The sequence below is a fragment of the Carya illinoinensis genome, chromosome 9 (genome assembly GCF_018687715.1).
Source record: "Carya illinoinensis cultivar Pawnee chromosome 9, C.illinoinensisPawnee_v1, whole genome shotgun sequence".
Classification (NCBI taxonomy): Eukaryota; Viridiplantae; Streptophyta; class Magnoliopsida; order Fagales; family Juglandaceae; genus Carya; species Carya illinoinensis.
Genome location: NC_056760.1, coordinates 2619737 through 2647571, shown reverse-complemented (window position 1 = coordinate 2647571; position 27835 = coordinate 2619737). Strand labels below are relative to the sequence as shown.

The 27835-nt window shown below is 37.2% G+C and overlaps 5 protein-coding genes across 6 annotated transcripts; 3 read left to right on the top strand and 2 right to left on the bottom strand.

The window, feature by feature from the left end:
* The first annotated feature begins 1920 nt into the window (after window positions 1–1920).
* Window positions 1921–4058, top strand: LOC122277645 (40S ribosomal protein S5). The gene is made up of 4 exons (XM_043087728.1): window positions 1921–2107; window positions 2846–3117; window positions 3440–3643; window positions 3802–4058. Exons 1-4 carry the CDS (start codon window positions 2015–2017, stop codon window positions 3854–3856), a joined length of 624 nt encoding a protein of 207 aa, XP_042943662.1. The 5' UTR covers window positions 1921–2014; the 3' UTR covers window positions 3857–4058.
* A 5835-nt stretch (window positions 4059–9893) lies between these two features.
* On the top strand, window positions 9894–10931 carry LOC122275923 (pentatricopeptide repeat-containing protein At2g20710, mitochondrial-like). The gene is made up of 3 exons (XM_043085268.1): window positions 9894–10132; window positions 10253–10538; window positions 10602–10931. Exons 1-3 carry the CDS (start codon window positions 9894–9896, stop codon window positions 10929–10931), a joined length of 855 nt encoding a protein of 284 aa, XP_042941202.1.
* A 1285-nt stretch (window positions 10932–12216) lies between these two features.
* On the top strand, window positions 12217–25425 carry LOC122277644 (rhomboid-like protein 15). 2 transcript variants are annotated; one of them, XM_043087727.1, is made up of 13 exons: window positions 12218–12378; window positions 13622–13787; window positions 14143–14446; window positions 14777–14809; window positions 15160–15251; window positions 15349–15422; window positions 22112–22206; window positions 22281–22350; window positions 23242–23423; window positions 24450–24498; window positions 24595–24651; window positions 24910–24984; window positions 25073–25425. In XM_043087727.1, exons 1-13 carry the CDS (start codon window positions 12355–12357, stop codon window positions 25076–25078), a joined length of 1227 nt encoding a protein of 408 aa, XP_042943661.1. In that variant the 5' UTR covers window positions 12218–12354; the 3' UTR covers window positions 25079–25425. The 2 variants fall into 2 exon arrangements, 1 of the variants encoding a protein (XP_042943661.1); XR_006229065.1 differs by lacking the exon at window positions 25073–25425 and having other exon boundaries at window positions 12217–12378; window positions 24445–24498; window positions 24910–24985.
* LOC122277647 lies at window positions 19404–20089 on the bottom strand. The gene is made up of 2 exons (XM_043087730.1): window positions 19763–20089; window positions 19404–19481 (listed from the first exon to the last, which is right to left on the bottom strand). The coding sequence occupies exons 1-2, from the start codon at window positions 20082–20084 to the stop codon at window positions 19444–19446; spliced, it is 360 nt and encodes a 119-aa protein (XP_042943664.1). The 5' UTR covers window positions 20085–20089; the 3' UTR covers window positions 19404–19443.
* A 154-nt stretch (window positions 25426–25579) lies between the features above and the next one.
* On the bottom strand, window positions 25580–27546 carry LOC122277646 (universal stress protein A-like protein). The gene is made up of 4 exons (XM_043087729.1): window positions 27198–27546; window positions 26851–26954; window positions 26586–26704; window positions 25580–25899 (listed from the first exon to the last, which is right to left on the bottom strand). Exons 1-4 carry the CDS (start codon window positions 27478–27480, stop codon window positions 25809–25811), a joined length of 597 nt encoding a protein of 198 aa, XP_042943663.1. The 5' UTR covers window positions 27481–27546; the 3' UTR covers window positions 25580–25808.
* Window positions 27547–27835: the final 289 nt, after the last annotated feature.

The following is a 27835-nucleotide window of genomic DNA, read 5'->3' as shown; positions in this document are numbered from 1 at the left end:
TAACACAAGGATTCGGTTTGATTCTTCTATGTTTGGATAATGTGATTTTATTTTCTTTTACGACTTCTTTGTTTGGTTGATGGGTAAGATATCGGTGCGATTTATTTTTTTAAGTGGGTTATGATTTTTTTTTCTTGATTTAATGTGATTTTATTTACAATTTATTTATTAGTATTTTCCCTATCAAACATTATTTGATTTTGTTCCTTTCTAATTTGAAAGTTAAAAATTAATATTTTAATAAAATAATGAAAGATTTGTTGAGTCTATTATTTGATGTAGTAAAAAGTGACTCGTTAAAATTAATAAAAGTAAATTTTCTAATCAAATTTTAATCAAAATTTATTGAGGCCATTGCTAATACTTTAATTCTAATAAAAGTGCTTATATTGAAATGCGAAAAATCTGTACTTTCCCTCTAAAGCAAAAACTAAAAACTGAAAATCTGTACTTTTATCCTTGTGAAATTATTTATCAACCCTCGAAATTGTTAATTCTAAAAAAATAGGAATTAATCTAATAATTAAAAGAAAATATCAAATCAACTTTGTACAATAAGAATAAGATTTTCCCTCAAAAAAAAAAAGAATAAGATGATAATGTTGCATATTATTTCGACAATGTTAGGGACGCCTTTTCTTTGTTTCTTTTTTTGAAGTATTTTTTATGTATTTGAAACATATAAAAAAGAAAAAATACAATACTAAAAAACAGATAAACACAAATATATCTAAAAAAAAGAAAACCAATCTAAATGATAGTGCCATTCACTTTTTAAAGGGCTTGTATTAAACTTATTTATTTGAAATTTGTATTCAGCATATTACTATTTTGCATTATATATAAGTAGGGTTAAGCACCGATAATGTCTGAGTCTAAGTGCCCTACCTCTGACTTTGACTCCAATTTGCATAGCCTTCGATCAAATCGGTGTGGAATCGGATTTGAAATTTTTTATTGAGCTTCTTTTCTTAGCCTAACTGAAAGTTTAATTTGACAATTTTAAACTCTCACTAATCAGATTGGGTTCCAGATTTCAATTTTTTTAAATAAAATAATTTCCCAAATTTCAATTTTATTAAAACATAACCAAAATTAAAAAAAAAATATATCATTGTACAGATTAATGTTATTATACGTTAGTATTATATGTTATTATATATTAATGTTTATACATTAGTATTACATGTATTATACATTAATTATTATATATTACCAATACATGTTATTATAGTTTAGTTATTATACATTAGTATTACGTTTATTATAAAATTGTATATTTGTGTTTATACATAATACTTTAGTATTAAATATTATTATACATTAGTTATTATATAATTAATATTACATGTTATTACATATTAGTGTTTATACAATAGTTGTTATTATACATTAGTGTTACTTGATAGTAATAGTTAATAGTATGGTGTTTATATATACTAAATTATTATTAGTCAATTTAATCTATTTATATTATAGTATAAATATATTATTTTATAATAATTTACTCATATCAATATATTATTAAATTTAACTAACTATATGAGTTATTGTTATATAATATAATACATGATTAATATATAAAAAATATATATATTTTTATAAAAATATTTATAATATCAGAGTCAGAGATGATAATCAGAATCAAAATTGGTACATCGCTACCTTCAACTCTAATTCCCGATTTTTCTTTTAAAGAAAAAAACTCTGATTCCAACTTTATCAGAATTAGAAAACAATTAGTGCGGAGTTGGAATAAAAATCCAAATCAAATCGGATTTTCGAATTGCAGTATTAATAGACTACTCGGACTAAAAACAACAGTAGCGTCCATAGTGGTATGATGGTAATTTCCGCACTAGATTAATCGCTGCCATTAGACCTATTGGTACCCCGTAAATATAAAAAAGAATTAAAAGCTAGGGCATTATACTCCTCAGTCCTCATCCCCCTCACCGTGTGATACAGCGCCTCCATATCTAGGTTTTCACTCTCTATCTGAGCACGAAAAGCCATGGCAGACGTTGAGATTGGGATCCCTCAGGATCCAGTGCAGGCTCACCACGATGTTAAGCTCTTCAACCGCTGGAGCTTTGATGACGTTCAGGTTCCCATCTCTTTCCAAATCCTCCAAATCTTTAGCTTTTCCGATTTCAACTTTAGGATTTTACGCTCTCTAACATCTGCTTGGTTTTTTGAAGAACGTAAAATCACCATTGGGGCAAAATAAAACCTGTATAAGTGCAGAACAGATATTGGGTGTAATCGTGAAGTGGGTTATGTGGTGTGACATTTTACACAGATTTATATTTTTTGCACGAGCGTTTACTTAACTGGCTTAGTTATTCGCGTTTATTATTTTTTTTATTTTTTCGTTCGAGTAATTTTAGTTGCTTTATATATATATATATATATATATATATATATATATATATATATATCTATTCTTTTGGGGATTACATCCATGATGGTGGGATTATACTGGTGGCTGTAAATATTTTCTGTTCGGTTTGAGTGATAAACGAAATATTTTATTTTCTTTAATAACAGATGACTTTAGGTCGATTATAATTCTCTTTAATGAATTGGTTAAATTTCTGTGCTTGTTGTTGCGGTGTCCTATCGCTGCTTGGTTTGTGCTTAGAAGCCACGTTTCTTTAGTTTGACACTATATGTTGTGTTTTATAGCTTGGTTACCATGATAAGTTTATGTAACTCACTTGTTGTCCCTTATTTTTATTTTCTTATGCATTATTTGTTCAGTTGCACTTGTTAGAAGTTATCCTCACCTTCACTGTTGTGATTTTGCTTTGACATGCTTGCTTTAAAATTTTTCCCCATTTAGGTCAGTGACATTTCACTTGTTGATTATGTGGGAGTTGTACCAGCCAAGCATGCTACCTATGTTCCTCACACTGCTGGAAGATACTCAGTCAAGCGATTTCGTAAGGCCCAGTGTCCAATAGTTGAGAGGCTTACAAACTCTCTGATGATGCATGGTAGGAACAATGGAAAGAAACTCATGGCCGTCAGGATTATTAAACATGCAATGGAAATTATTCATTTGCTGACTGATCTGAACCCCATACAAGTTATTGTTGATGCTGTTGTCAACAGGTATGCTAAACGAGTACAATTATTTTTCCTTCTAGGAAGAAAAATTTGGAGGTTCAATGTATGCTAAATCTGTGCCCTTCAACTTTTGCATTTACTAATGGACAATTTTAATTGTAAGAAGTCTTTTTTTGGGGGGGGGGGGGGGGGGGGGGGAGGGGGGGACTCGGAAAATGCAAGAGGGAGTTGCAGTTTAATAATATGACATGTACTGATGCAATGCTTGGGCAATTTAGTGATTGGTTTAGGCTCCCTGCCAGTGATTCAATTTAGTGTTTTAAAAATTCCACGAATTTTAATCTTCTGAATATGTATTCTACTGCAGTGGACCCCGTGAAGATGCAACCCGTATTGGCTCTGCTGGAGTTGTTAGGCGTCAGGCTGTTGATATTTCCCCACTGCGCCGCGTAAATCAGGCTATTTATCTCCTTACCACTGGAGCTCGGGAATCTGCATTCCGCAATATTAAGACCATTGCCGAATGCTTGGCAGATGAACTTATTAATGCTGCCAAGGGTTCCTCCAACAGGTAAATAAGAGCTTAGTTGTTAGAATACTTTCCTTGCTTTGGTTTATTTGTTGACTCTTTATTACGCAGAACCTCTTTTCAATCTCTCCCTGATTCGCCACATTTGTGCGTTCATGCTTTTTTACATCATTACTTAAATGAATTTTTCCTCTGTACAGCTACGCCATAAAGAAGAAGGATGAGATCGAGAGAGTTGCCAAGGCAAATCGTTGAGGGATCAGATTAGAAATTTCTATACCCTTGACGAGGGGTTTTGGCTCGGTATTTCTTAGTACTTCAATTATCTGTAGAAGTCTTGAACATGGTGGTTGGTGTTTTTTTGGGGGAACGAGGATTTACTTTATGTTTGTTTGGAGTTTATATCTAATTTATGGATATTGAGTAATTTCAAGTGAGAAATGTTTACTTTTGTTGATGAGTGCGATCGCCCTTCAATTTCACAAAATTATGCTGTTCATTTGAAGGCATCAACATCAACAATCTTAATATCTTATGCCCCATCTTGACGGGGGTATGTCATGCCCATTCTTTAGGCCGACTGTCATAACACAACATTTTGATAAACTCGGAAGTTTTTAAGTAACTTCATCTTCATAGATTCTTCACATGCACTTATAAATTGAAGTTTTCATGGTATTGGTGGAAGGATAATGTTATATAAAGTCGTGAAAGAGTAAGTGACATGTAGTCATTTTGAGAAATAGTAAAGTTTATTATTAAAAAATTAATTTTCTTTTACGTGGATTTTGTATTTATTTACTTTTTTAAAATTAATTGTATGTATTTGTACACTCACAATTGTAAGTATTATTTATGTTGTTTTCAGGGGTTAAATTTTTATAAAATTTAAACTTAAAGCCCCTCTTGATATGATGTCGATATTGCTTGTGCACTCGCCTTCTTAATTTAAACCCTATGCGTCTCTCGCTCTCTCTCTCTCTCTCTCTCTCTCTCATGAAGCTTGTTCAAATGATTACGATACGAACCTTGTGCACTCGTTTTGGTCTTGGTAACGTATGGGGTGTTGCGCTCCACTCAACCTCAACAACTCCAACTCAATGGAGTGAATGTAGGAATGTCTCACAGAACACTCTCTATTAGGGGTGAGTTCGGTCCGGTCCGGGGAGGTTTTGTGGACCGGACCGGACCTATTCGGTTCAGGGTTTTCCCACACTGGACCGGATCGAACTCCATTAGGACCGGTCCGGTCGGTCCATTCGGTCCAAGGTTTATTTTTTTTTTTCTAATGACATTTTTTTAAATATTTATGTAATTATATTGTAATATATTTAATATATATACATATAGTATACTATTATATATATATTAGTAATATGCTAATACTATTAGTCTATTAGTAATAATACTATAACTAATAAATATATGTAATAATAAGTATATGTAATAATAGTAATAGTGATAACTATATATTTATGTAATATGCTAATATTTAATGACATTTTTTTTAATATTTATGTAATTATATTGTAATATATTTAATATATATACATATAGTATACTATTATATATATATTAGTAATATGCTAATACTATTAGTCTATTAGTAATAATACTATAACTATATGTGATAATAGTAATAGTGATAACTATATATGTAACTATATGTAATACTAATAACTAATACTATTAGTCTATTAGTACTAATAACTATACTAGTATTAATAACTATACTAATACTAATACTATAACTAATAACTATATGTAATGATAGTAATACCATATGTAATACTATATTAAATAATAGTAATACTCTTATTACTAATACTCTATGCAGTTATAGTGATTTAATACTAACATATTATATATTAAGCTAACTATACTAATACTATTATAAATTTACAAATATATGATATATTATAATTTATTCTATAACTTTTATAATATGTTAATACATTAATATATATACTCGTATTATATATATATTGTTTTTTGATCAGTTATACTAGTACTATATATTATAGTTAATAGTTATACATTAAAGAATATAGTAATACATTGATACTAAATATATATAGCTATAGACTTATAATGATTTAGTTATTATGAATTTATGATTAGTATAACTATATAATTGTATTAGTATTAGACTATTAATATTATAATTTGGCTATATTATATTAGTAATATTAGTTATGTTGAATCAATTAGTTAGTATAACTATATTCTACATCATTAGTATTAATATAAATATTAGTATTAGTTATAACTATATAGTATATATTAGAATTGAGTTTTAGAGTATATAATAGACTAATACTATTAGTACAACTATATAAGTATATTGTATAGCTATATATTAGTTTTAATTATTGTTAAAGTATTAGTTATAGTGATTTAGTATAACTATATTACTATACCTATAGTCTATATTAGACTATTAATATTTTTTTATACCATATATGTGACGCCCCAAAATCCCCACGCCCGAATACGGGGAAATCGAGACGTCCGGATAGTGACAACCCGGGTCACCATCCTATCGACGGGTGCCAAGTGTGTGCAAAAGCAACAAATGTGCACAAAAGAACACGCAACGGATAACGAAAGTCATAACTAAGTACCAGAATTGTTCTTAACGTAATACAAGCTGTTTAAAACATACATAAATAAAATATTACAAAACACAAATACAGTTTTAAACCAAATATAAAGCATAGCATCAGCAACCCGGCGGAGCCGCATCCTCGGGCTCATCCTCCTCATCTTCATCCTCAAACTCTGCACCAAAAGCTACGGAACCAAAAATGGTACCGCAGGTAAGTAAAACCCAAACACTACCAGATAAAAACACATAGAACTCAAACAATATGCATGAAACATGCCCAATGCACAAAGCCCATAAAATATAATTTTTCCACACACGCCAAAAAAACCCATTTGGCCCAAAAACACATCCTTTCCGAAAAACACGCCAAAAGTCACATTTGGCCTTTATCCGACTCAAACCAGAATCCATATTAACCGTATGCACCATGACCTCCCCTAGGGGTCATCCGCACACCCTGGCTCCAGTGCCACACCGCAGAGTACCACCACGCATGTGACACCTAACGAGCGATGCCCAGTTCCGTGCCACGCACGTTCGTAGCCAAGCATCCTCTAGCCCTCACCAGCGAAGGGCCACGGAGTCGGTGTGTAGAGCGATGCCCGGTTCCGCGCCCGGCGCGTTCGTAGCCAAGCAACCCCTAGCCCCCGCTCCCGTCGTCTAGCGACAACTCAGGGGACATCACTCAGTTTATTCCGCTCCCGAGTGACCAGAGGAGCTCCACCGGGATAATACCCCATCCCGGCTTGGGGTCGTGATACACACGCACCCGTAAGACCACTTACGCCAATACACAGGCTTTTCACACATAAACAAAAACCCACGTGCATGCACCATGTAATGCCATATCAATGCAAAAAAAAAAAAAAAACCAACCAACATAAAACAATAAAACAAGTAACTCCGTCCTCCATCCATCCGACCCCCGAACTCCTCGGACTCAGTCCGGAATCAACCAACCAACAGATAAAATAAATTGAATGAGCAATATATATTTAAATCTGAAAATAGGGTTTGGAAAATACTTACAGCGCTATACGGTAATCTTTGAAAACACCCGGCGTTGCAAACGGCGGAGAAAAAGCAACGTAACAGTGTAATTTACATTGTTGTCGTGGGTAATAAATTACCCATTTTCGAACGGGGACAAACCAAGGTTCGGGATTGATAGGGAATGACCTTGAGATATTTATGAAGCTAAGGGAAATGAGTTTTGGTCGTGGGTGGTGGTGGAAATGGCGGTCGAAGGCCAAAAAGGGGCTGAACGGAGTTGAACTCGTGGGAGCTGCTCCGGCAACGGATCGAGGCCGGAAATGGGTGGTTTAGGTCGGCAAGAGGTAGGGGAAGAAGCTGTGAAAAGATGGTGGCCGGAGGTGGTGCGACGGCGCCGGAAACGGTGAAAAACCGTATGGCTTGGAGGAGCTCGTGGCGGCTAACGGTGGCTCGGATGGAGGTGAAACTTGGTGGGGATGTTCACCAGTGAGAGGGGAAGAAAACTGGGTGGGTGGTGTCGGCCACGCCGCCGGCGAGCGGCGGTTCTGGGCTGCGAAAGCAACCGGCGACAGGGGCAAAAACAGAGCAGGTGCAGCGACTTCCGGCGGCTCTCGAAAGCTAACGGCTGGTCCGATGGCTCTGAAAATTGGTGGAGATGATCTCTGGTGGAAGGGGAAGAGAATGGTGGTGACGGTGCACCAAACGGTGGCCGGACGGCGGAGAACTGGCCGGTCAAAGTGGAGGCGACGGGAAGGAGAAAAGAGAGGAGTGTTGCGCGGGGAGAGAGAAACCGGGAAGGAAAGAGGAAGAAAAAAAGAAGAAAAAAAGAAAAGAATAAAAAGAAAAAGGAAAAGGGAAAAAGAAAAAGAGAAAAGAAAATAAATGAGGTCCAATCCTCACTCCGGAAACCAAAAACAGATCCACCGAAAACGATATTAAAAACCGTAAAACGACTAAAATAAATTAAACACCACCTCAAATAAATTAAAAACCAATTAAAACACATTAATTTAAAATAAATAAACCAATATATTATTCAAATTAAAAACAACCCTTCAGTGAAAACACACGTAAAAACGGAGTATCACAATATATAATTATATAATTAATTATATACAACTATTATATAAATAATATATATAAATAAATTTTTTTTTTTTAATTTCTATTCGGTCCGGTCCGGGGTGAAAAACCCCCGGACCGAATCTTTTTGGTCCCTTAAAAATGGGACCGGACCGGACCGGACCCAATTCAGTCCGGTCCGGTCCGGTCCGGTCCGGTCCAAACAGTACCGGTCCGGTCGGTTTGCCGGTCCGGACCGGCCGATGCTCACCCCTACTCTCTATCGTCAGATTTTGTCCATCGAAGATCCTAGGATCTCAATCATCTTGATACTCTATCAATAGATCAAAGAAGGCGAAACCTTCAACAGAGAACCCCTCCTCACCATTGTAAAGCAGTCAGACGCTACAAACGATATTCCCACGTCCTTGTGGTATCCTTTCCCCCAAATTGCGCTTTTTCTTTTTTATGGATCAGAATATGCGAAACACAGAATCTCAAATGGTTTATTTTCTTTGTTCATATAAGTATATTTGTGTTGTTAAAATCACGTTTTGAGAAATTGAGAGTGGCACTTTGATTTTATGATGGAGTAAGATAATTGCTTGGTTGCATGATGGAAATACCTAAAAGAAACCTTTGTAGGTCTGACCAACGTGTGCGCGTTAGTTCTTGGATGAGTTGAAAAAGGCTACCATGTTGAGGCGTTGATATGAGCTCCGTATGGCTCATTATTACGAAAGGCTTATAAGTACTAGTAGTAGTGACGAGTCTGATTTTGTTGGATTGGGTGTTTGTCCCGATACAAACGTCCATACAAATACTACGTTTTTTTATTTAGTATTTGAGAATTGCCTCTCAGCGATTGTGGTACTGATGCATGTGTGAGTGAAATATCGGAGACATGTTGACACGTACATAACAGTCCCTGCATGTTTTTGCTGAGAGCTCCAACACGCAGAATCTAAGTGTCTGTTGATAGCATTAGCAGCTTGTTGTGCATGCCTTACTAGGATTCAAAATAACTGAATCCTTCTTCGGGATGAATGAAAAGGTTTTTGAAAGCTCATAACAAGCATGCATAACATGACAGAACAGTCCCTGCATGTTTTTGCTGAGAGCTCATAATAAGCAGAATCTGAGTGCCTCCTAATAGCATTAGCGGCTTGTTATGCATGTCCTACCAGGTTCAAAATAACTTGATCCTTCTTTGGGATGAATGAAAAGGTTGAGATAATTTCTCAATTAATGTCATGTTGCGGGGTCTCGAATATCCAGGAATACCTGTGCAATTATTGTGAAGAAAGTTATCTTTTCTTTTTTCCGGATGAGTATTCTGAAGATAGTTATCATATTATCTTTTAGAAAAAATAATATTTGTAGTCGTGGAAAGCGTAAGTATTGTACAATCATTTTAAAAAAAGTGAATAAATATAAGACCTATATGATAAAAAATTAAATTTTTTTAATAGTTGACCTCACTTTTTTTAAAAGGATTGCGCGGCGCTTACTCACTCCATGACTATATCTAGCATTACTTTATTTTTTATAAGTGAAGAAATTGTTTTTCTTATTATATAAAAACTATTGCTCCTGATTGTCAGAGTAGCTATTTTTATTAACAGGTGGATGACTGAAAAAAGGTACTTTGACCTTTCATCCCGTGATATTGCCATCCAACTAGACCTGATTGCAAAAGTTCATGGGATAGAACAAGCTGAGAATTATTTCAGTAATGTGCCAATAAAGTTTAGAGCTCTCGAGGTTTATGGTGCTTTTCTCATCTGCTACGCCCATGTTAAACACGTGGGGAAGGCAGAAGCTATTATGCAGAAAATGAGAGATTTGGGGTTGGATAGGACAACAGTGTCTTACAATGTTTTGCTTAATCTCTATTATCAGACTAGAAATCACGAGAAGCTGGACACCCTGGTGCACGAAATGGAATAATAGGGCATCTCATTTGACAAATTTTCATTTGGTATCAGGCTCAGCGCCTACGCAGCTGCTTCCAACTTCAAGGGAATCAACAAGATTCTAAGAAGGATTGAATCCAATCCTATTGGTATTTTGAATTGGACTGTTTATGCTATTGCTGCAAATGCATACGCAAAAGCTGGGCTTTTGGAAAAGGCTTCGTCAATGCTAAAGAAATCCGAGAGATTGATAACTGCCAAAAAGAGGGCTTTAGCATTTGACTACCTTCTCACACAATACGCGGCAATAGGTAAGAAAGATGAAGTGGTAAGACTCTGGGAGGTTTACAAGATGGAGGTAATATACAATGCCGGATATAGGAGTATCATAAGCTAACTGTTGAGGTTTGATGACTTTGAGGGTGCTGAGAAGATATATAATGAGTGGGAATCCAGAAAATTAACCCATGATATCAGGATTCCCAACCACTTGATTGATGCGTTTTGCAAAAAAGGACTTCTGGAAAAGGCCGAAGCCCTTGTAAACCGGATAATGGTCATGAAAGGAATAAAGCCTAATGTATGGACTTACTATTATTTGGCAACAGGGTACATTCAGATTGATCAAACTAAAAAGGGAGTCGAAGCAATGAAGGAAGCAATTCTGGTCTCTGAGTCGTGGTGGAAGCCAAGCAAGGAAAGCTTGGCTGCCTGTCTGGAGTACTTCGAATGCAAAGGAGACGTGGAGTGAGCAGAGGAATTTATTGCATTACTCAGGGATAAGGATATTGTCTCTGCGGATCTTTATGACAAACTGTTGAATTATATAAAAGATAGTAAGTCAATCTTGGCTGCACTCAGTGAGATGGGAGGGGATGCTTCATTTGGAAATGGAGAAACAATGGGACTTTTGGAGCCCACGGAGGAAAGCGGCGATTACAGACAAGTAGCAGCAACGCAATCGAGTAAAAGACATGTTGTGTTTGCATGGTCTCCAAGATTTCTAGTCATAAAAAAATAGTGCAGCAACGCCTCCTATATAGATTCGGAAAATTTCTGTAACTTTTGTAAGCAGTTGCAAGCTAATTGTGGAAAATGAAAACATGTTGGGAAAGATGTGTTAGTTTCTCATTATTTATTGCCAATGGACTGAAAATGAAGATTGAGTTTTGAGTCGAGTTCGGCATATATTGTGGTATTTTTTCATCGTTTCTGCGTCTTTTATTACTGCTACTGTGCCCACGCCACTCTTAAAGTTGGGAACGTTCAACCAATGAAAATACTAAATACTAGTGTATGGTAATATGTAAATCAGAAAATAGCTATACTATTAAATTTAACATATGTTCATTACCAGATGCCTTGTCCATTTCATTTTATTCCCAAGGCGTCTGTAGATTATCTGATAATGCCGAACCTGAACATTCCATGGCCACTACTACAAGACATTCCGTTTATATAAATCGCATAGGCTTACTGGTAGTTTTCCATATTTTATTTTATTTTTTCCCTTTTTTCTCGTCGAACATATTAATGACCACAAATTCTGATAATCCATCAGTAAAGTTTCAAAACTTTAATGCAAAATGACTCCGAGCTAAAATAATTTGAGACAGGGGATCAAGTTTCGACTGCAGATTCATTGACGGGTTGATTGAAGAAGTCCTTGCCTGATAACCACTGTCAGTGTGACTGACATATTCAGAAGATCCAAGATTCATGCAGCAATATTTGTCAAGTCTATCGCTTTTTTCCCACGTCAACTTCGCCAAAGTCTACGCCGGAGACCCCAAACCTTTCGAAAATATAAATATGGATGGTTTGCAAAATGTAAAAGATGGATATACTCGACTTTATATAGCTGTTCCTTGCAAATTTATTGCCCGTTGCACTAATCCGGTCCCATTTTACCCATGGACCAGGTTAGCATCTCGGTTGGATCCGGTCTAATGAAATATTTTCCAATCAGAGCCCATGAGCCCAATAGGCCATTTTCATGATCCACAAATCAAACAAGTTGGAGTTTTACCCACCCGATCTGTTATCTGGAAGAAACCCGGGTTCGGTTTTGGACTTTCGAGAACTTGGGGGTTGGGGGCATATGCCGCCCGGCTGGGCAGTGCGAGCAATAATTTCAAACGAAGTCAGTCCCAGAGAAAAGAAATTCACCGGAAATGAGACCCAACATTGTTACGGAGGTAATCGCTGATCCACTACTTCATTTTCAGTACTTATTTTGCTTCCTAATTTCAGTGAAGCATATTGTTGCTGATGCGTGGGGAGTCGGGACCCCTAACTTCAATCTTACCTCTGTTTGGTTGCTGAGAAAACCTGGGAAATGAAAACAAAATCGTGATTTTTCTCCCGAATTTTTTGGTAAAAGTTTGTACTTGAGACTACGTAAATTGCCGCATTTGGGCTTCGTTGGACTGACTCTCTTTTTTGGCAACCAAAAAGTGGGAATCATACATAATTTTGTTTGAATATGTTCTCTGAGTAATTAGAAGAAAGTTATAGATACTTTATTTTCCAATTTGAATTATGTGTGTTGGATAAGGTTTGGGATTTCTGAAAATTGGCAGGAATTATGGTTCTATTGGAAACCCTAATTTAATTTTAGTTTAGGCTGTTACTTAATCTTTTACATTTTAGTTAGGAGTATTTGTTGTTGGTAGTTGCTTCAGGCAACGAAGTTTCTTCAGTACAAATTCTTAGGTATTGGGGAAATTAGCCTTTCTCGGGCCAGACATTTAAGTTTGTTTTTGGGTGGGTTTGTAGTGGCTTGGACATTGATGTGCACGAAAATATTTTCTGGTGATGACTGACTTCTAGTTCCTAGTAATGGCATCTTTTATTCTCTGTTTAAGTGTCTTCATGAGTAGTTTATAAGTGCTATAGTAGATTGGAATGTAATTTCAGTAAAACTTCCATGAAGGTAGAAAGTTGAAACAAGCATTTGCAGTTTCCTTCTGGTGTTGTCTAGTAGCACCCTCTAGATGTTTTCAGTGATATTGATTGTTGCAGAAAAGAAGACGTCTGTGTTTTCATATAATTATTTTCATAAAATTACTTGTGGTTCAATGATGATTAAATAAGACACTTGTTTGAATTTTGAAGTGGGTTTTATAATGATGTTAGAATATCCCTAGAAATAAAAAAGCACGATCATTCTTCTTCTCTTACCTTGAACTGGTGCTAAAAAGATTGATCATTATTTTGACTTCTCATTCCACATTCCTAATGGTGTAAAGATGGTGCTTATCTCCCTTCCACCAGTTTTGCCCCTTTTCTAAATAAAGGTCCATCCTTGTCCCCTCAATTCTGACAATGCCACTTTCACTTCACATAACCTTTGAGTGGATATGTGGTTTACTGGTCGAAATAAATTTTTCTTTAGCTCGAGTTATTAAATTCACACTGGTTTTGTGTTGTGGTGTACAGGCAGGATTGCCTACTAGAGTGGGCCAATGGTGGGGTGGCATTCCATTCCTTACTTCTTCTGTGGTGGTTGCTTGTGGGATTATATACCTGATCTGCCTCTTAGTTGGATATGACTCCTTTTTCGAAATATGCTTCTCACCTTCAGCTGTTTTATCACAGTTCCAAGGTACATTCTGGCAGATTGGGTATGACTTGTGGGCTTTGCCTATTTCTATGAATAAACTTTCTTGATTATCTATCAAAAAAAAAAAAAGATTGGGTATGACTCGTTTTAAAAGAATTATGTTCTTATTAATAAAAAAATATTTCAAAGCATTGCTGGTACATTTGAATTAAGATTATTTCCAATTAGATCACTGATCATTGTTGATTTTTTATAATAATTATTTGTTGGCTGTCAATGAAAAAGACTGTATTTTTCTTCTTCCATTCCTGTATCTTTTATGGTTTATCCCTTGTCTTCTGAACGTGAGTTGTGTCAGTCTTATGGGAACTAACCTTACTCTTTTTGTTTCTTACAGTTTACAGGATTTATACCTCCATCTTTTTTCATGGTTCACTGCTTCATGTTCTGTTCAACATGATGGCGTTGGTTCCTTTGGGTTCTGAATTGGAGAGAATCACAGGATCTGTCCGCTTGTTGTACATGATCATTCTATTGGCTACGAGCAATGCTATTTTTCATCTTCTCATTGCACTAGTGGTGGCACATAATCCTTTTTACTCTAAACTGTTTCTCATGAATGAGTGTTCTATAGGCTTCTCAGGAATCTTATTCTCTATGATTGTGATCGAAACAAGTTTGAGTGGAGTCCAATCTAGGAGGTTGGTCAGTCTGATGCTTAATTTAGAAACATATGCAATGATTAATTTTAATCCTTTTAAGTCTCTTCAATTACTGATAAAAAAATTTTAATCTCTTCAAAATTATTTCATCATTTTCCAGATTCTATATTTCATGAATCTGAGAGAATTTACCTATCCCCCCCCCCCCCCCCCCCCAAAAAAAATGGGAGAACTATATTTTTAAATTCATTTTGCACCATGAATCCTGTTGACTCAATATTATTATCATCAGTAGACATAGTGTGGTTTCTTTAATTTCACGCATTTGTGGGGTATTCTTATTTACAACTGTTTGCTGTTGTTTGACAGTGTCTTTGGACTCTTTAATGTGCCTGCCAAGTTGTAAGTGCTTATCTGGAGTTTAGCATCCTTTTTATATGATGACATCAAAAAATATTGAGAAATGGTATTTGCAGTCGTGGAGTGCTCAAGTGTCGCGCAATCTCTTTGAAAAAAGCGAGTAAATATGGGACCCATATGAAAAAAACTTAATTTTTTAATAATGGACCTCACTTTTTTTCAAAAAGATTGTACATGCTTGCGCACTCCACAGCTGTATGTAGTATTACTCAAAAATATTATCTTTATATAATGTATTGAATGTACTTCCTTGGCAATTTCTATTGGGGTGTCCTCTTATTTTGTTGTACTAATATTTTATTAATTTCTATTGTTGTACTAATATGTTCCAGGTATCCGTGGATCTTGCTGATCGTGTTCCAGCTTCTGATGACAAATGTCTCATTACTTGGACACCTATGTGGAATTTTGTCTGGATTTGCATGTGAGTCTCTTCCCTGTTTGAGATATCTCTCTTCCCTATTTCACCATTTTATATAAGAAACTCAGGGAAATTCTAAAAATGGTGTCTTTAATTTCAGATACTTATGGCTTATTCAACTTCTTAATGCCTGGAACATCTTTTTATTCTGCCATTGAGGCCTCTTCTTGGCTTGTAAGTATCTTTATGAAAGCTTTTGTGATCATGTAGACGCTATGGGAGAAGTCTTTAATTTCAGATACTTATGGCTTATTCAACTTCTTAATGCCTGGAACATCTTTTTATTCTGCCATTGATGCCTCTTCTTGGCTTGTAAGTATCTTTATGAAAGCTCTTGTGATCACGTAGACGCTATGGGAGAAGTATAATCTTATGCTTACTTTGTTAACTGTAGTATAGACGAGTTTATACATCTTGTGTACTTGGGCTATGCCTATTTACTTGAAATAAAATTCTCTTATTAATTATCAAAAAAAGTATAGACGGGTTTGAGGCGGCTGTCAATGGACATGGAACTTTGTGTGGGAGGTGGGTTGGGGATGATAGACCCACATCATTTATCTCTATGCCATCAAGCTTGGATTTATCTTTCGATGCGCCTTTGCTTTTTTTCCGCCCAAGTTGTCCTTTCCCATTCCTACATAGTTTGATACTCTACATCTTTTAAGGACTACAAGAAGAGATCTAGGAGTCCATTCCCTCTTCCTGTGAGTGTATAGGGAGAGTATGGTCTTGGAAAAATTAAATTACGCGTGGATGATGCTTCGATGGACCAACTTGACCACTAGAGCTTCAAGTCCATTCCCTTACTAAAGCTCCAGGCATTTGGTCTGGGCTGGGGTGTGTACCATGTTACTTAGAGAAATATGGTATGGCTATATCTAGCCAGTCACCACCTTTAGCTCATCGAAATAATTGTTAAGATTGCTAGATGGAGGACAGGTGTGTATAGCCTTAAGTTCAGAAAAAACGTTGTCCTGAAAAATAGAGAAAAAAAAAAAAAGTGGAGGGAGAGCAGGATGCTGCTACTTCCACGGAAACTGGAAATTAGGCTTCATTCACTCCCCCCGCGCGGGGGGGGGGGGGGGGGGTGAGGGCGGCCCGATAGGGGCTTAGTCCTGAAAGCCATGTAAAACGTATTCTTCCTCCGCTCTAGCAGGAGTGAGGGAATTAATTCACTCCCCCTGAGCAAATGTGCAGACAGAGAGGACTACAGCTCGTGTTCTGTTTTATTTAAAGCGGTAATATAGTATTTTAGTGCCAACTAGTACAAAATAAAAGAAATTGAAGCTGTTAGATGTAAAATTTACTGCTAATTCCATTTTTTACTTTTCTCAATAAACTTTATTCCTTTTCAATTGTTATTAGATTGCCTGCCTATTTGCCTTCTTTAGTGTCAGTTTTGTTCTTCATACACTTTCTCTGCCCTCTCTTTCATTTATATAGAAATTACATATACATAGGATGCTCAAGTATGTCAACAATTTACAGCAGTCGGCTACCTAATTTACGACTAATTCTACCTAATTTACAACCACAAAACTAATCCCTTAATCTCCGTAATTATCTCGTAACACCCCCCCTCAAATTGATGCTTGTTGATCTACCAACATCAATTTGTCAACCAAGAACTGATGTCGGTGCCGAGAAAGGGCTTTCGTAAATATGTCTGCAGTTTGACATTCGGTGGAGATGTGAGGAAGAGTAATAAAATGTTTGTCAAATGATTCACGGATGGAATGACAAGATTTCAATATGTTTCGTACGTTCATGAAATACAGGATTAGCAGCGATTTGAATAGCATTGGTATTATCAGCATGAAGAGGAGTGGAATGCAGTTGAGGAAAACGAAGTTCTCCTAATAACCCACGAAGCCAAGTGATCTCCGAGCATGCTGAAGACATAGCACGATATTCTGACTCAGTAGAGGACTTGAAAACTCTATCTTGCTTCTTACTCTTCCAAGAAATAAGTGCATTCCCTAAAAACATGCACCAGCCAGTAACAGAGCGACGAGTATCTGCACAGCCGGCCCAGTCAGCATCACTATACCCTACCAACTGTAAGGGAGAGTCTTTAGGAAAGAACAACCCGCGTGTAGGGGTTCCCTTCAAATAGCAGATTATACGGCGGACAACAGCTAAATGAAGATGTCGTGGAGCCTGCATAAATTAACTAACTTGCTGCACAACAAAAGAAATGTCAGGACGAGTAATCGTCAAGTAGTTCAAACTCCCAACAAGCTGTCGATATAAGGATGGATTTGATAAGAGCTCGCCTTCCTCCTTACGAAACTTAAGATTGACTTCTAGGGGAGTAAGAACAGAGTTACCCGATTGGAGACCAGCTAGTGAAATCACTTCCTGTTTGTATTTGTGCTGGTGTAACAATGTACCAGTTGGAGTAAGCTGCACCTCAAGACCAAGAAAGTACTGTAGAGGACCAAGATCTTTCATGTGAAAAGAGGCATGGAGATGCTGTTGCAATTACTCAATTAACTCATTATTAGAGCCAGTAATTACAATGTCATCAACATATACTAGAAGCAATACAATTCCTGCAGATGTCTTGCGCAGAAAGAGAGAGGAATCAAACTGACTCTGAGTAAAATGAAAAGCAAGCAGGGTAGAACGAAATTTATCAAACCATGCACGTGGAGCCTGTTTTAGTCCATACAAGGATCGGTGTAGCCGACAAACCTTAGAGGAAGGTGTAGCAAACATGCCAGGAGGTGGAGACATATAGATTTCTTCCTTCAAGTCCCCATGCAGAAAAACATTCTTCACATCCATCTGCCGAAGAGACCATCCTTGCGATGCAGCAAGTGCCAAAATAGTTCTCACAGTAGTCGTTTTGGCAACAGGTGCAAAGGTCTCGTCATAATCAATACCATACTCTTGTCGATTCCCAAGAACCACGAGACGGGCCTTATATCTGTCTAATGACCCATCAGACCGAAACTTGACTGAATACACCCACTTACAACCAGTAGGTTTGACACCAGATGGACAAGTCACAAGATCCCAAGTGTGATTTTCTTGAAGAGTTTGGATTTCTTCTTGCATGGCCTGTTGCCAACATGCTTGGGTGGTTGCCTGGGTATATGAGTAAGGAACAGAAATAGTGTCAAGAGTGGTAGTAAGTGAAGTAGGATCAGAAAGAAGACACATCATCAAAATCACTTAATATCAAAATCAGAAAGAAGAGTGATAGTAGGACCAGAAATAACCTGAGATTGAAAGAAATATTGATTCTCAAAGAAAATCACATTTCGTGAGATTCGGAATTTGTTTGCCTGAGCATCATAACAAACAAATCCTTTCTGAGTAGGACTATATCCCATAAAGGCACACGTGACAGATTGTGCAGCAAGTTTGTGAAGCTCAACAGGTGGCAGATGAACAAAACAAACACACCCAAAAGTATGAATGTATTGATACTCAGGAGATATGCCAAATAAGCGAAAATAGGGTGAATCAAAATCTAGAGTGGTAGTAGGCAAACAATTCATTAAATAGACAGCAGTAGATAGAGCTTCTACCCAAAACTTAGAAGGTACAGAAGAATCAATCAACAAAGTACGGACAACATCTAAAAGGTGACGATTCTTACGCTCAGCGACTCCATTTTGTTGAGGAGTATAAGGACAAGAACGTTGGGAAATGATCCCCTTTTCTTGAAGAAAATTTTGAAAAGAATAAGACATACTCCCCTCCTGAGTTGGAGCGTAAAATTTTGATACACGTATTAAACTGTGTCTCGACAAGCACAACAAATTTTTGAAAAACAGAAAATACATCAACTTTAGAACAGAGAAAATATATCCAGGTGAATCGACTATAATCATCGATAAACGTCACAAAATAACGATACTGGCCATGAGAAATAACAAGACTCACACCCCAAACGCCAGTATGCACAATCTCAAAACAGTGAGAAGCACGACTTCCATGCGCAGGAAAAGGTAAAGTTTTACTTTTACCAAGACAACAAGTGGCACACTCAAAAGATACAAGAGAAGAAGAATATGAGTCTTTATTGCCCAAAAAACCATGTCTCAGAAGATGAGTCAATACAACAAAATTAGGATGACCTAATTTCTTATGCCAGATTTCATGAGTATTGGCAGTAGCCGTACAAGCAAGCGAAACATGATTAGAAATAGAAAATTGTAAGGGAAACAAACGTCCTACTTTAGGCCCCTTCACGATCACCGTCCCCGACACCTGATCCTGCACAAGACAACCACCACGAAAAAAATGAACATCACAATTATTATCTACCAATTGTCCAACAGAGATTAAATTGGTAGATAATCCAGGAGAGATAAAAACATCTCGAAATGAAGCGTCCAAATTACCAACAGCAGTAATAGGAAGAGTACTGCCATCAGCGATCTGAATATTTTGCGTGCCACTATACTTATGAACACAATGGAGACTTGTCATACTACCAGTCATATGATTAGAAGCGCCCGAATCAACAATCCAAGAAGTTGAGTTAGTGCTCGTACCTTGCATGCCTAAGGCCGTAAAAGCAGACACAATCATCTGTTGGACCATTGCTGGTGTAAGAACAGATGAATCACAGCTTACAGTAGAAGGCACAGAAGAAGAAGCAGAGGACTGAACATCAGCCTGAAAAGCTTGGGATTGGCGGTTCTGAGGCCGTATTCGACAATCTTTGATGATATGGCCCTCTTTCTTGTAGTAATTACAAACTTTCTTTGGACAATTGCGAGCAATATGACCAAATTCCTTGCAGTTGAAACATTGTAACTTGTTCCTCCCTCTCCCGTGTGCTGCATAGGCTACATTTATAGCCTCAGAAGTCATACTTATTTGAGTGGATAGCCGTTGTTCTTCACGCAATAAATCTCCCAAACAAATGTCTAAAGAAGGAACTAGATCACGGTTCAATAAACCAGCTCGAACAGGCTCAAATTCGGGTCAAAGTTTCATTAAAAACTGATCGCGTTGACTCTCAGCATGAACTGCTTGAAGAGCCGCGAGGGCTGCAGTAGGAACCTTTGCATGAGCAATGGCAGAATACTTGCTCCAAAGGTTAATAAAACCGGAATAAAATTGTGCGATAGGTAAATTGCCTTGACTATAATTACTAATTTCCAACTCTAATTGAAACTTTCGAGCACTATGATCTTGGTGGTAAATACTGTGAAGATAATCCCACATAGCCTGAGCTGTAGTAAAACAGCGAAGATTGGTCACAAGGTGAGACTCAATGGTCCCCAATAGCCAAGAGATTACCTTGGCATCCTTGATCTCCCATTGAGCAAATTCTTTTTCATCAATAGGAATCTTTGCAGAATTATCAATATGATTTGATAATTCTTTTCCTTTCAAAAAAGCTTAAATTGAAATTTCCATGTAGGAAAATTTTTGCCAGTAAATCGTACAATAGTATTTTCAATAGACATTATGAAAGTCTATGAACAAAAAAATAACCCAATAAGAGAGGCCCAAACACGTATTGCAACACAAGGTTTCCAAATGATAATAGGAATATCAATTGGGCCAACACAAAATGATCTACTCAAAATTAGCCCACGGAAAGAATAATAATAAAAACTCACGGCAAGAAGCTCTTCACTATTGGGCTTACATGTATTTTATTTGCTCTCCTATTGAGCAAAAGAGACTCACGGCCCACAAAAAAAAAGACCCACAAGAGAGAAAATATTGTCCACGAAAAGGAAACCTGAAAATGTTTCTTGAGAGAAAAAGAAACCTGAAGATGCCGTAATGAAGGAAAAAATATAAAACACGGCACCACAAAAAAAAACAGGATATGACCCAGAAAGAAAACACTGCCGATAGCCACACAGAGGTGGTCGACCACCACCCAGTTGTACACAGAACCTTCCGGTGGCCTCAAAGCCACCCACAAATGCTGTCAACCACCACAGGAAATGTCTATTGTTGCAGAAACATCACCTGCAGCTGCCGACAGCCACTTAAGAGGACAAACCCACAAGAAACTCAAAAAACTCACCACCATGTGAGAACAGAAAATTATTGTCGCAGATCAGAAATTCTGAAGGATCAAGACCACAGAGAAATGATAATCAGAATAGAAGCTCTGATACCATGTCAGTTTTGGTCTTCATACCCTTTCTCTGCCCTCTCTTTCATTTATATAGAAATTACATATACATAGGATGCTCAAGTATGTCAACAATTTACAGCAGTCGGCTACCTAATTTACGACTAATTCTACCTAATTTACAACAGCAAAACTAATCCCTTAATCTCCGTAATTATCTCGTAACATTTAGTTGCTCAGTCTGCCACATAGCACCTCAACGTAACACATTTTGATCTTTCTGCACCAATCAAAAAGTCTTTTAATATGTTGCATACAGTTGTATAATTTTCTCTTTCTTTCTTTTTTTAAGTAAAATATTTTCTTCATTCTATTGAAGAATGGGCTTAGCCCGAGTACGCTGGTGCATAATTTCATCTGAGAGATTATAATTGTGAATCATCTGAAAGAAGTTGCTTTAAAAAGGGAAATATCTTTTGACAGGCTGTCGGCATAACAAAATTTTTATGTAATCTTATTCTATGGTTTAGATGAGGCACATAAATAGTAATATGGACTGTAATTTGCATAATGTTGCTCAGGCTTCTTAATGCTTTTTTGGTGAAGCTTCTACACTTTTTGGAGTGTCAATTAGTTATTCTTTGTGAAGATTGCCTTGTGCAACGTGTATGGGTAATTGCATAAAGATGATGTGCTATATACGGCGGTATCTGCATATGTCGGGAAACCTTTTGTTGTAATTATGCATTTATAATATGGATAAACTTGGTGAATATGATCTTCCGTATATGATTTTCAGTCATCTTGCATAAGGCGACCTAAATTTATTCTTTGCACTGGCGGGAATTCAGCAGGCTACATCCCTACACATTCGAGCCAAAATACAACTTCTAGGTAGCTTATGCTTTTCAGTCCCTTATTATTGACAATCCTACTAGAATCATAACTTGATATTATTTCTGGAGCAGTGGTTTATTGTCTGGAAATATTTGGAGAAATTGGTCCTCATGGATGCCACGAAGGGAATCATCTGCTCAGGTATTGAGTGAATTACCTTTTTGGGCTCTTTTGTAAGTGTTCAAGAAGTTTCCTGCAGATTTTATTTTCATGATGTAAATGGCGGTTCACTTTTTTTAATCTCAGCTTTTGCAAATTAATTTAGGTGATGCTTGGGAAATGATGAGATGAGAATTTTGTGAGTAGTAGTAAGATGGTTTGTGAATACTAGTGAGATAATTTAAATTAAGTATTTATTGAGTTTTGGGACAGGAGAGAGAAAAAGTTGAATAAAAAATAGTATAAAATTAAAATATTGTTAGAATATAATATTTTAATATTATTTTTGTTTTGGGATTTGAAAAGGTTGATTTTTTTTTTTTTTTTTAATTTGAAAATTTGGGAAAGTTGTAATGATTAGTTTGAAAGTGTTTGTGTTTAAATGTTGTTTGGGAAGGAAATGAGATGGGATGAGATGAAACATGTTTCCAAACATCCCCAAGAGTTTTGTCTTTGAAAGGACCAAACTCTTGCCCTGATCTTTAAGAAATGTTTATTTTATTTTATTTTATTTTTATTTTTATTAGGATAGCGCAATCTCCTTCTGTTGCATAAGTTTACTAAATCACTAATTACTGGTTTTGGATCATCATCCACATCAACTTGTGGTGGCAGATAGGTAAGGAGTAGATGGACAATCTGTCTTTCCAAAGCTGACTTCTTTGTGCCTAAATTTCAAATAATTTCTGCAAGTTAAGATAAGAGTGAGGGTTAATCCTGAATGAAATTGGCACTGTTGGATGTCAAAGTTCCATTCACTGTTCAAGTCAATGCTTTTTTGTCTCTTTATCTTTTTTTTTAATTGTTGTCCATTTCACCTCTGAATCCTCTATCAGTCTTGACAAAGTAATATGCTCATTTTATTGCATGCAGTCAACTCAGGACAATCAAAGATTTCCAGGGAGGGGAAGGACACTTGGAGCTGTGCAAAGTCAAACAGTTTCTGCTGATAATTCAGATTCAGACCTACAGGCTAGACTCTTGGATAATAGCAGCCCAAATCGTTCTTTGGATGTGGCAGCAACTGGTACAGGACAGCGGTTATCTGATGGAAGGTATTAGAAAAATTCTTTCTACCACGTTTTATGAAATGGTTGTTGTTATGGGGGTGATACCTACATGGTGCAGGGCAGGGTAGACCCTTCCCCGCACCATGCGGGGGAAGGTTTTGGAACCCCACACCCTGCCCCCAGGAGGCGGGGGCTGGTCGGACATGCCCCCGGCCCCCACCCAGTCCAATGCTACTGATGGTCCATTGGGCCTAAAAACTATTTTTGGTTCCAAAAATATATTTTTTGACCCAAATTATCACATAATTAAAATTTATATATACAACAAAAATTTTAAAACTAATAACATAGTTTTTAAACTCATTAGAGTTGTATTCATTTCATTGCATTGCCTTGGCCTCCTATGCCAACCTTTATATAGGAGGCCAAGGCAATACAATAGTCATTATTGAGTCCCGCATTGCTTAAGTATGACCATTGTATTGCCTTGGCCTCCTATATAAAGGTTGGCCTAGGAGGCCAAGGCGATGCAATGACTTGAATGTAACTTCAAGTCTTCAACAAATAAACATATACAATTTATTTATATAAATATTTGAAAATATATATTTTTTATATAGCATGGTGGGGGGCTGGGCAGGGCTCTGCTGGGGTCATCCTGCCCCGGCCAGACTTTCTCCTTGCCGGGTGGACAGGGGCGGGGTGCAGGCCCCCTGCTGCCCACTGCTAGTTGATTATGTTTACTTTATCTGACTTTGAAACCTAATGAAATGAATGAGGTCCACGTACAATTGAGTTTTATCCTAAATTTCATCTACTAATTCCTGAGGCTCTTGAATTTGATTAAGATTTCCTTCAGTTTACAATGTTTTGCCAAATGAGGTGTTGGCTTCATCTGTCACTTAAAACTTTACATAATGCCTTTTAGATTACTGGATTAGGTAACTTGTCAAAAAAAAGAAAAAAAGATTACTGGATTAGGTCCAGGGACCCATAACTAGGAGCTGGCAATATGCGATCTTTGCATTTTTTTGGTCGATGTTCATCTCTTCTTTGTTCTTGATAGTGTAGGCGGCAAGCAGCGGATAATGCAGCGGCTTTAGTCCCTGCACGCCATCAGGTTTCTTTAGTAACTTGTCGAGTTGGATTTTCCTTTTAACATTCTTCTTGCTCATCTGCTTTTGAATATCTCTTTGTTCACTCGGCAATTGAACAGGGTTCAGTGGCTTCTGATGAAGAAATCCAAAAACTTGTATCAATGGGCTTTGAAAGGGTAAAGTTGCATCACCCTACTTGTTCTCATAATTACCCATTTCGTCGGTATATTTTTTGGTCCCCTTTTTAGTTTTTGGTAAATTTTGCAGCATGGGGGATTTGTTGTAACCCACGAAGTTTGTGGCCACATTTTCGTTAGCAAATTGCCCAAACATGGCTAATATTATGCGATTAGTTTTGATGCTTCCTAGGGTGAAAATATGTGAAATTTCAGATGCTTGGCAATCTAAATTCTAATGTCATAGGGCTGCTTCAGACACAGGTAGAAGTTGCACTAGCAGCTGCTGATGGGGATCTGAATGTGGCAGTGGAAATTCTCATGAGCCAACAGGTTAATGTTTTAGTTCCATCTCGGCTATAAACTTAGTATTCATTATTGTTGCCCGTTCTAATTTTGAGCGCTCATGTTATATCTGCAGGTATAAAACGCTAAACGAGCTTTGATTTCTCATTTACACCTGCCATGAGCTCAGTTCCGTTGGCCTGGTTGCCGCCTCCTATCATGATTGGATTGTGCATTTGTGTTTTCCCAATACCCTTCTTGTAGCCATTTATAAAGGTTGAGACCGACGAGGGAAACCGAATATACTGACTAACTCATGCTAAACAGTGTTAAAAAACGAAAAACAAACAGACGAAAACGGTTTGTAAACATGTTTCGAGTAACCGAAGCATTTGGAATCAAATTAGAAAGTGTATCTTTAATTTTCCTTCAAACTCGTTTATTGTGCTCTTCGCTTTTGAAATTTCATAATCGAAAACAATTGAGGTCTCTCTCTCTCTCTCTCTCTCGTATGTTACCCATAAGGGCAATTTGCCTCAATTCCTAGTGCTGGTATGACCTGGCTAAATACGGAGAGTGACAAATGACCGTGTCCAAAACCTTTGTGGGTTTCTCACAAAACCTTCAATAATAATGCATAACGTGCAAACGCTACCACGATTTTTATACTATTTATTTTTCAATTATGGTGCCCAGATTCTTCTGTACAGAATTTCAAAGTAGAAACGCGAGGAAATAGATGAAAACCACCCGAGATCTGGACGATCCTTATACGTACAAGAAGGTAAAGCATACGCCTTAAGCTCATGGCTAGAAAATATCTCCAACTAATTAATCTAGCTAGCCATGCCGGCGTGTAACTACTCCGGCCTCTACTTGCTAGACTCCCTCAGCGGCTTCACAATTAGAATGGGACATTTTGCATGATGTGCACAATAGTCACTCACACTTCCTAGGAATGCCCTGCAACCAGAAACGTCTTAACAATTAGTCATGCGTTACACCGGTATACAAACTTGGCAGGAGGAAACAAAAACGATCAATTGACAAAATAAAAATAGTGAAAAAGGCTGTTCTCGAACAGTACTCAAGAGATCATATCACTAATAGGAGATGTTAGGAGAATAAGACGGGATGAGAATTTTGTGAATAATAATGAAATGATTTATAAATAGTAATGAAATAGTTTTAATTAATATTTTTATTAAGTTTTGAAAAATAAAAAATGTTATGAAGTTTAAGGGCAAATCCTGAGAAAATTAGGACACCCAATAGAGTACTATTTATCACCTGTTATTTACATATATTGTGATGCCAAATTCGTAAGGGAAATTAATTTGCCTCTCTTTTCCACTTTTATCATCATCATCATCATCATTTGTTTTTTGTATTTCGTGATTTGCATATAATATGTCTAAAAGAAACCTAAATTTCATGAATAACCAACACGTGATCCAAAAATACTCATATTTTGAAGACCATGCACGTGTCTTAAGTACCCGATCGATGCCAAGATGCATGAATACCAGGTCAGACCATTCAGATAATTAATCAGGACTGCCTAGAAGTTATTGCATTTCCTCAGAATAATTTAGTGGATATCCATGAATCATGATATGAGTGATCATTTTCACAGTCTAAACGTGCACCTTTTAATTTTGCCAAGGCCGCGGCTACCCACTACCAGGAGATCAACCTGCATTTGCTCTGCAGCCTGACAAATCATGTCCTTGGAGTCTCCATCAAGAACCAGTGTCTCAGCTTTGGCCTGCACAGGTTTCATATCCAAAAGCATCACCAATCCAAAACGCTAATGCTTCAATATTTACTACGAACCATAATCGGAATTTGGATTGATCATCTTCCATCAAAACAAAGTACGTACAGACGATAAGTCCCTACTACTAGGCTTACCATCTTGTCTTTGCACATTTGTAATGCACGAGAGAGTCGTGCTGTAGTATTTTCTTCCTGGGCTTTCCTCACAGATTCCACCACCGCGGACGTTGTATACAATGCTGTGTACGAACGTAAGATATCCATAAATAATACATATATTAAGCATCAAATTAATTTTCCAAGCTGAAACGACGGTTTCAAACTAAAATGAAAAATTGCACCGATGTATTTGGAGTACGTAGCTCGATCAGTTGGCTAGAGCCAGCTGAGCTAGCTAGCGTACGACGTGGATCATGTTCATTAGCAAATTCATTAAGGAAATTAGAAACAATATATAAATAAATAGGTGGGAGGAAATAAACCAGCTCCACCACCGGGCCCAGCCGGGAAGACGTATTGGTGGAAGGGCTGCTGAACATGAACCAGTACGACCTTGCCCACTTCATCCAGCCTCGTTTCCGGCGCTTCACCGATGGAAACAAAGAGGTGATCAAGTGTCCACCTGAGCGCGTAGAAGCTTTCATCGCTCTCGTCAATCCCCACCATGATCACTTTGATCATCGTCTTCTTGTTTTGCTCCTCATTCTTTTTCATCAATGGCTGCTGCTCTGCTCCCACTGCCGCACCTGCACTCTGGGTTTCCATTAAATATCACTTCCTCTTATGCTTACACCGTCTTTATTAAGAGGGATGCCAGTTACGGCCATCGAGAGTTTGCCCTTCTCTATATATACACACACATACGTTTGTGCCAAATTTAATGTTGGATTTTTTGCTGGCTAGGTGTAGGTACACTTGGCAGTAAATAACCTGCGTGGAAGTTCGTAGTTAATTTCGGCTCTGTGTGAGTTGGCTAAAGTGACATTCCATGGCGGCACTTGGCGTCCATGCACGTAGAAATTTCCAGAAGTATCATGCAAATTAATTCCAAAGCCACAGCAAGCAGAACTGATTAGGAAATAACCTTTCATTGTTTATTTTGAAAAGAAAAGAATCTGGA

Excerpts from the sequence above, each read along its gene's own strand:
- LOC122277645 (XM_043087728.1), top strand. The coding sequence starts at position 2,015 with ATGGCAGACGTTGAGATTGGGATCCCTCAGGATCCAGTGCAGGCTCAC. Across the intron at positions 2,108-2,845 it reads GGAGCTTTGATGACGTTCAG|GTCAGTGACATTTCACTTGT; the intron begins GTTCCCATCTCT and ends TTCCCCATTTAG. Across the intron at positions 3,644-3,801 it reads GCCAAGGGTTCCTCCAACAG|CTACGCCATAAAGAAGAAGG; the intron begins GTAAATAAGAGC and ends TCCTCTGTACAG.
- LOC122275923 (XM_043085268.1), top strand. The coding sequence starts at position 9,894 with ATGACTGAAAAAAGGTACTTTGACCTTTCATCCCGTGATATTGCCATC. Across the intron at positions 10,133-10,252 it reads GGGTTGGATAGGACAACAGT|GCTCAGCGCCTACGCAGCTG; the intron begins GTCTTACAATGT and ends ATTTGGTATCAG. Across the intron at positions 10,539-10,601 it reads GGGAGGTTTACAAGATGGAG|GGTGCTGAGAAGATATATAA; the intron begins GTAATATACAAT and ends GATGACTTTGAG.
- LOC122277644 (XM_043087727.1), top strand. The coding sequence starts at position 12,355 with ATGAGACCCAACATTGTTACGGAG. Across the intron at positions 13,788-14,142 it reads TGTTTTATCACAGTTCCAAG|TTTACAGGATTTATACCTCC; the intron begins GTACATTCTGGC and ends TGTTTCTTACAG. Across the intron at positions 14,810-15,159 it reads TTTAATGTGCCTGCCAAGTT|GTATCCGTGGATCTTGCTGA; the intron begins GTAAGTGCTTAT and ends AATATGTTCCAG.
- LOC122277647 (XM_043087730.1), bottom strand. The coding sequence starts at position 20,084 with ATGACTTCTGAGGCTATAAATGTAGCCTATGCAGCACACGGGAGAGGG. Across the intron at positions 19,482-19,762 it reads TACGGCCTTAGGCATGCAAG|GATCAGGTGTCGGGGACGGT; the intron begins GTACGAGCACTA and ends TGTCTTGTGCAG.
- LOC122277646 (XM_043087729.1), bottom strand. The coding sequence starts at position 27,480 with ATGGAAACCCAGAGTGCAGGTGCGGCAGTGGGAGCAGAGCAGCAGCCA. Across the intron at positions 26,955-27,197 it reads TGGGCCCGGTGGTGGAGCTG|CATTGTATACAACGTCCGCG; the intron begins GTTTATTTCCTC and ends GTTCGTACACAG. Across the intron at positions 25,900-26,585 it reads GGCCTTGGCAAAATTAAAAG|GGCATTCCTAGGAAGTGTGA; the intron begins GTGCACGTTTAG and ends TTCTGGTTGCAG.